The 7,437-nt window shown below is 35.1% G+C and overlaps 1 protein-coding gene across 1 annotated transcript; it reads left to right on the top strand.

Annotated features, from left to right (window-relative positions):
* Positions 1-1,616: 1,616 nt before the first annotated feature.
* LOC149812644 (heavy metal-associated isoprenylated plant protein 47-like) lies at positions 1,617-2,910 on the top strand. The gene is made up of 3 exons (XM_089992494.1): positions 1,617-1,729; positions 2,043-2,121; positions 2,400-2,910. The coding sequence occupies exons 1-3, from the start codon at positions 1,724-1,726 to the stop codon at positions 2,669-2,671; spliced, it is 357 nt and encodes a 118-aa protein (XP_089848620.1). The 5' UTR covers positions 1,617-1,723; the 3' UTR covers positions 2,672-2,910.
* Positions 2,911-7,437: the final 4,527 nt, after the last annotated feature.

The following is a 7,437-nucleotide window of genomic DNA, read 5'->3' as shown; positions in this document are numbered from 1 at the left end:
GCCCTGTTAGGGCCAAGACTTATAAGGATATGGCCATCATAATATACTTAATACACTGTATTTAATTATAGCCGACAAACCAGTGAGCCACATCACTTAGTTACACTTAGTTATAAATGTCCCAGTGACGTGCACTAACTGCTCCTGCCAGACGCCGTTGGTGCTATATTATTATATAATAATGACAGTCTAGTAACTTTTTTAGGTTTAAAGTTTCCTACAATCAATTGTAAATATAATCAACATAGTAAATCTCATTTTCTTTTTTTTCTTTTTTTATCACATCTAACACAGTGGATATGATTTACATGTTTTATTTAGTGAGAATTAATCAACCTTTGGATTGCTGGAATCTAACCTAAATATGGTTTTTCCCGACGATCCAAAGATCAACAGATATGAAAGCATCGTTTTTTCTTGACTCAAGAAATTAAATACAATTTTCAAAAAAAAAAATTTCCAAGGTACAATTTTCACTAAATTTACCATGCTGAATACATCTACCAGGTTAGATTGAGTCAAAACAACGTATTTCATGAGATTCCAACTAGATTGTAAGTATAATTGATTATAGCAAGTATAAATCTTATATATATATATATATATATATATATATATATATATATATATATATATATATATATATATATATATATAAAGTCACAATCAACCTGAGTTTATCCAATTAAAGGTTTATAGTTGGGAGTTTTAGATTGGGTCCTGAAATGTCTCCCCAAAACTTGAGATTAGATTTAGAATTTGGTGAAAAATGTGATAATTTAAATCAAAATTTCCCATTTTTAAACGTTTTCTTCAAGACAAATTAAGATTCTAACATACCAAAAACCTCCTATTAAAACTTTGTAGAGGCATCACAATTTATAAGAACTAGATTTTTTTTTCTTTTTACTAACAAAATAAACCGCTTGTATAAGGCGGTTGAGGTTGGATTCATGAGTACTTCTCCTTGGGGTCCTCAACCATCTCTAACTGCTCCTCATAGATGTAAAACTTCTCAGTGCCCCAGCCCTGCTCACCACGAATGCCTTCCCTTTGCTTTGAGTAACTAGGGTAGGTGCAACCAAGTAACCCTGGTTGATAGGTTTCACTTGGTTTATAGGCCCAATGAGAAACTTGAGGGTGAAGCTAGTATAGTTTTTTAGCCTTGATGATCTAGAATCTTCAGTTGTTGGTCCATACTGTTGCCCAAACAAGATTAGACCATTCACTCATCAAACAATTAAAAATATCATATGAGTGATCTACCTTTTGAGTTTTTGTCTCTCAGCAATGAATTAAAAATGTTATTATCTTAATGATCTAGGTTTATAGTTTTTGGGCACATGTAATCACATCTTCAAGATAAAATCATTGGCCAACTTCATTATTGTAAGTGCAAAGAAATAATGTTCATACATTTTATATTCAACTACTACCTAAAAGCTACTTGTCTTCCATCTAATTGACAAAGTATACCCCAATATCAAATCTTAGGTCCACATCAAAGTTATCCAATCCTACGGGGTGAAAATTACATACAGCTTTCTTCTCACCTTCCTTCCTCTTATCAATACTAAGTCTTGGCATTCCTTTATATAAAGGGTGATTCACTCACTTGGTTTCCCACCCACGACTTGGCTATCTTGCAAGCTTTGCGAGTCTAGTGGCCATCTTCCTCAAGTTTCTCCACACCAAGGGGAACTACCTCTCCTGTTGCATCATCATGAAGGTATGAAGAAACCTAGTGCACCCATTTTGTTCCTCTTTTTCATGTTGCTAGTAGTAAATCCATATGTAGGTCCAAGCAAGTTTTTTTTTTGGGGCAGTTGGATAAATTTGAAGGAGAAAAAAGAGTACCCGAATACGGAATTCGTTTTATTACTAGTATAGAGAAGTCTGAATCAGGATAAATTCTTAGTTGTCTTAAGAAACATTGATTTCTTAAGATTCTCTTGGAACTACTGCCAACGGATGTTTGGAGCAGATGTTTCATTAATCTTGTTTTTGGAAGAAATTTAAAGTTGGTTATGAATTTGTTGCAGCAAAAGTTGGTGCTCAAGCTGGCTATGTTTGATGAGAAGAGCAGGTCTAAAGCTTTGAAGATTGTTGCAGGTGCTGAAGGTATAGATTTCTTGTTCTCTTTAGTTTTCTCTCTCTAGGGTTTTTCAAACCCAGTCAGCCAACCATGAGTCAAATCTTCTGCTGAAGTTTCAGCAAGTCGCCCGCAGGGCTCCACTCATCCCGGTAGGGGTCACTTGCGAACATCACCAAGTTGACAGGGCGTCATGAGTTCGAAACCATTGGGTGTGTGTCTTTTGCCCTCCAGCCTGAAATTCGACACAGGCAAGGGGGAACTTAGGATTTGCTCATGGAACCAACCGCTGATCTTTTGGATGCAGGTCTCATATCAATGGCTGTGGATGGAGAGGACAAAACAAAATTGGTAGTGATTGGTGAGGACATGGATCCTTTCTGTCTGGTGAAATCCTTGAGGAAAAATTTCAGGACAGAGTTGGTGAGCGCAGAAGAAGTGAAGAGTGAGAAGAAAGAAGAAGAGAAGAAGACGGGCGTGGAATCGTGGCCATATGTTTACTATCCTTGCGTGCCGCAGCATATTGTGCAACCTGTTCCAGTCTATGACAACAACCCTGACCCTTGTTCGATCATGTAGACTTGATGCAGCTGTGTGCAATGTTTTCAGGGAGAGACAAGGTTCTCAGAGGTTAATATTTGGTACTAATGAAGGTACAGAACTTTTGAGCTGTAAATTATAAGTGCAGAATGTATCAACTCAATCCCAATGTATAGTTGTGTTGTGCGTCGTTTGCTTGCTTATTAGGACCTTGGCTGGTTATTTTCCCATGTAAGAATACCATTTTGAGTTATGAAGTTTTGGTATATTGTGGAGCATTGGTTTTCGAAGATCAAGAAAGATCTAGTTACATGTCACTATCACATAATTTAAAACCTATTTCCTATTGAGCAAACCATGTTGACCACATCCGTAGGGTAAGAATGGATCCAGCTAAAGTATCAAGATATCAATAGTTTTGTACCCTCATTAGTACCAAATAATTAAACTTGTATTAATAATCACCATAAGAAGCCATAATTTTCATTCTCAGAGGCAAAATAAATGATTTTATGATTTTTCTCAGCATCTTGGGAAAAGGTCCACTGATTTTACGGCATCACCTGTAATCAGGATTTTCCCAGAAATTTTTTCGTAGAAAAGATATTCCCAGAAATTTTCTTCATCTGTTGTGTGAATTGCTGCCTGACACATGGGAGCACCATCGATGTTTGCTTGACTTTTGGAAATTAACCTGATGGTTTGGTAATAAATAAGAAGTTTCGAATAGAATCCAGGTCAGATCCGAAGGGTCCGATTAATGTATGGAGCTGGGTATGGTTTGCGAAATTTCATACCAGACGGGAGCCCGACCCGAGTTCTGACTAAGATCTGCAACTTTTTCAATGTAAAAAAAGATTAAAAAGTATGAATTTATTGGGTATGTTCTGGGTCTGGTTCGTGTAATCCTTATAGCATCCGTATATGGTTTCTTTAATTTATGGTGGGTTCGAATGAACTCGGATCCAGACCAGGTACCAGTATCTCAAATCAGGTATGGGTTTGGTTCCTCCTGAGTCTAAAGCAAACCCAACCCATTGACAACCCTACAAATAGGCTCCAACTCGTCTGTCCTGAATGTAAAACGTCCTGACCCATATATTGATGCAACCACCATCTTATCAATTAATCTGACCCCACAAATGTGTTCAGTATGGTCTACTTACTAGGAACCATATATTGGATCGGCCGTTTTTAATGTAAAAAAACAATTTTTTTCACTCATAAATTTTTTGTAGATTTTAAACCATCAAATTTTTAGTACAATTAGATGGTTTAAAACGCCTAATGTTGTGTACTACGTAAAATCATGCATATAAACCATGTCCACCGTGCTTGATCAATAGAAAAGTCTAGAGAATTTTGAAAACGGCTGTTTTCATCACTTGTGAAAATCCCAAATATCACAAGATTTTCAAGATCTAAAATTTATCATGATTTTATTTTGATTTCTTATACTTTTAATTTTGTTAATATTCACATTTTTTCTTAATTTTTTGAACCATAAATGTATCAAGATTTGCCTTTAATTTTGAGGACAAAACAAAAAATTTAAGATGTATTTCTTTGGGTCGGATCTCAAAGCAATATAATCATCCATCTTAGGGATATGAGATCATAAGATCTCAGAGCCATGGATCTCTAGTCTGACGCACCCTCTTGCCTTATCACCAAACCATGAAACCTTGGACTTGAGATTCTTTTAGTGATCTCAAATCCTCATATCTCCTTGTTTCTGAGATCCCTCATTTGCTACAAGCTTGGCTCTATTGTGGTTTCATGCTAGATTAGTTAAAAAACTATGTTACACTATTTTTATTCACGAAATCCAAAGAAAAGTAAGAAAAACTAGAAATTGCTTAAAACTCAAGAAAATAACAATTCTTAATCATTCAACTCTCCCCCCAACATAAACCCTATAATGAGTATTCATAAGAAAATACAACAAACCCTAAGTCTACTTTTGGAACGGAGATTAATCTATTGCATAAAAGGATTCAATTCTACATAAGAAATCCAAATAAAAATATGCTAATGAAATTAGATTCAAATAAATCTTTTAGTAGCATAAATTCAGTAAGAGTAGAATAACGTATTTTTTTTCAGAGAACAAGACCTCTCAATTTACATCATTAAGTCAAGAAATCGAAGCAATCAAACGTGCCCATAAAATTCTGAGAACAATATTTGTGACTAAGGTTTACACACCTAATCTTGTGACAATAGCATCCATTGGCTTGGTAAAAATAGCCAAAAATTTTAGGAATGAAGTTGAAGGACCTCCCTTACACCCCATGCTTGGTAGTTGACTATTGACCAAGCCTTTCCTCTCACCCAATTAGTGCCTTTCATCAAGTTGTGGTCCTGGACTCGGACCCTACTATGCTCCTATTCAAGTCTTTGTCTTGAATGGAGGTCTCGCATGTAGGCCCCACCATTGCAATTTCCCAGTGACTGGAGCACAAGTCGACAACAAGAGAGAGAGAGAGAGAGAGAGAGAGAGAGAGAGAGAGAGAGAGAGTAATGCCAGTAGGGCCCACAGTGACATAATTGGTGTTTCTCACTCGGTTTTACCAAGACCATACATCTTGAGATCACTTTCATGGACTTTGTTGGATGCTTGGAAGTTTAATGTTGCAATTTATTTTTTTGTCCTTATTCATACATAAATTATTATAGCATCAACGGTATGGCCTACATCCTCAGTTTTGCAATCTTTTCTTGAGTTTTTCATGGATCAAGCTCTATAGATATGACCTACTAGGTTTACTTAGCAACATGTTTGGGGTCATCCAATTGTATTATATAAACAAAAATTTAGTTAGCATAAAAAATCAATGGTTCACAATGTAGAAAAAAAAAAACATTAAGTTACTTAAAATAATTGGTTCAAATGTGTGATGCCTAATAAACTAATAATAACGAAGACAATCTGTAGGGTCAAATTAATATGATGAATCTTACAGTCAGTGAGTTTCCTTTTACCGTAAACTCTGAAAATGATTTAAATTGACTGACAGCCATAATGAAGACATCTCTTGTTCCTTGTACATGCAATCAAACTGGCTAATTGATATAGACTACCAAAAGGTTTATGCATGTACCAAATGGTTTGGAAAAGAACAAGTGATGAAGGATATATTGTTAATGACTGTGGAAAGTGAAAGTCAAGCATTTGACCGGTGACTGCCTTGTTGGCTTTCACTTAAGAGTTCCCATTTGTTGCACCATTGGTTGAATTGTGGGATTGAGGAGAAGGTCCCCCAAATGAATGGTCCTCCTCAGTCCTCTCTAGGAGTGCCAATGGGCAGGATTTGGTTCAGACCCAGGTGAAACCAGACTCGAACCTGATTTGACATAATGGTATCTGGTCTGGATTCGAGTCAAATATGACCCACACTACAAAAAAATTGTGGATTAGCGACGGTCGTAATTTATCACTAATCCGTCACAAATCCGTCGTTGAACAGTTTAGAGATGGGTTAGCGACGGATAACTTTCATCATAATTTTTTAGTTATTAATTAGCAACGAAAAATATCTATCGCTACTTTCATCGCTAATTTGCGATGAATTAGCGAATGTCATGATTCATCGCAAGGCCATCGTTAATATGCAGAGATTTGGTTTTGCGACAAATACACATCCATCGCTAATTATGTCGCTATTGAAGCTATGAAATTGCGACGGATTACAATCCGTCACAAAACATCAGCTGATTCAGTTTTTCGATGAATAAATATCCATCTCTAATCCATCGCTAAATTGAAGACCGATACTAATTAGCAATGGATAATATCCGTCGCAAAAAAAAAAAATTTAAAAAAACTTGTTTGAAATATAAATTTTGAGAAAAATTTTCTCGTTATACAATTTATATATCTTGAGTATAAAAAATAAAGTACATATAAAAAATATATATACAAAGTAGCTAAAACAAATTAACACAAGATACAAGGTGAAAAAATTTATCAATCCACTATAATCCTCGCCAAGTTCTAATTATTTACAAGTGAACATTTACAAAGAGTTTCTTTTGAAACAACAAGAAGGTACAACAAATTCAACACACGAATCTAATCATCGCCAAGATTCTAAGCATCAACTTCTTCATTGTCTTGATCTGCTCCTTCATCCATGCTTCCATCAGCTCCTTTACACTGATTATCTCCAGCATCCTATAAGAGAAAGACAAGTAAATATTGATAAACAAAATATAAAGAAATAAATTATATGCAATGCACATAATCTAAGGCAATCAAAGCACATAGACTAGCTACCAATAAAGTGAAGGACATTAACAGAATTCAGATATGTGTTCTGAGGTTGACAGAAAAAAATTCATAATGATTCAATCATGCAGATATGTGTTCTAATGTTGTCAAAAAAATATCATAGTGATTCAAGCATGCATATATGTGTTATAAGGCTGTCAAATAAATGTCTTTTGTATCACAATCATGCTTATATGTATTCTAATGTTGTCAAAAAACTCTAGTAGTGATTCAATTACGCATATATGTGTTCTAAGGTTGTCAAAAAACTTTCATAGTGATTCAAGCATGCATATATGTGTTCTAAGGTTGTCAAAAAACTTTCATAGTGATTTAATCATGCACATATGTGTTATAAGGCAGTCAAAAAACTTTCATAGTGATGAAATCATGCTTATATTGTTCTAATGTTGTCAGAAAACTTTCATAGTGATTCAATCATGCATATATGTGTGATAAGGCAGTCAAAAAACTTTCATCGTGATGGAATCATGCTTATATGTGTTCTAATGTTGTCAAAAAACTTTTATAG

This window comes from Nuphar pumila, chromosome 16, assembly GCF_984573655.1.
Source record: "Nuphar pumila chromosome 16, dmNupPumi1.hap1.1, whole genome shotgun sequence".
In the NCBI taxonomy this organism is placed as follows: domain Eukaryota; kingdom Viridiplantae; phylum Streptophyta; class Magnoliopsida; order Nymphaeales; family Nymphaeaceae; genus Nuphar; species Nuphar pumila.
Note: the sequence above shows the minus strand (reverse complement) of the source record. Positions and strands in the feature narration are given on the sequence as shown.

What these genes read in the sequence shown, in the direction of transcription:
- LOC149812644 (XM_089992494.1), top strand. An exon ending in GATTGTTGCAGGTGCTGAAG is followed by an intron (nt 2,122 to 2,399) that starts GTATAGATTTCT and finishes TTTTGGATGCAG; the next exon opens with GTCTCATATCAATGGCTGTG.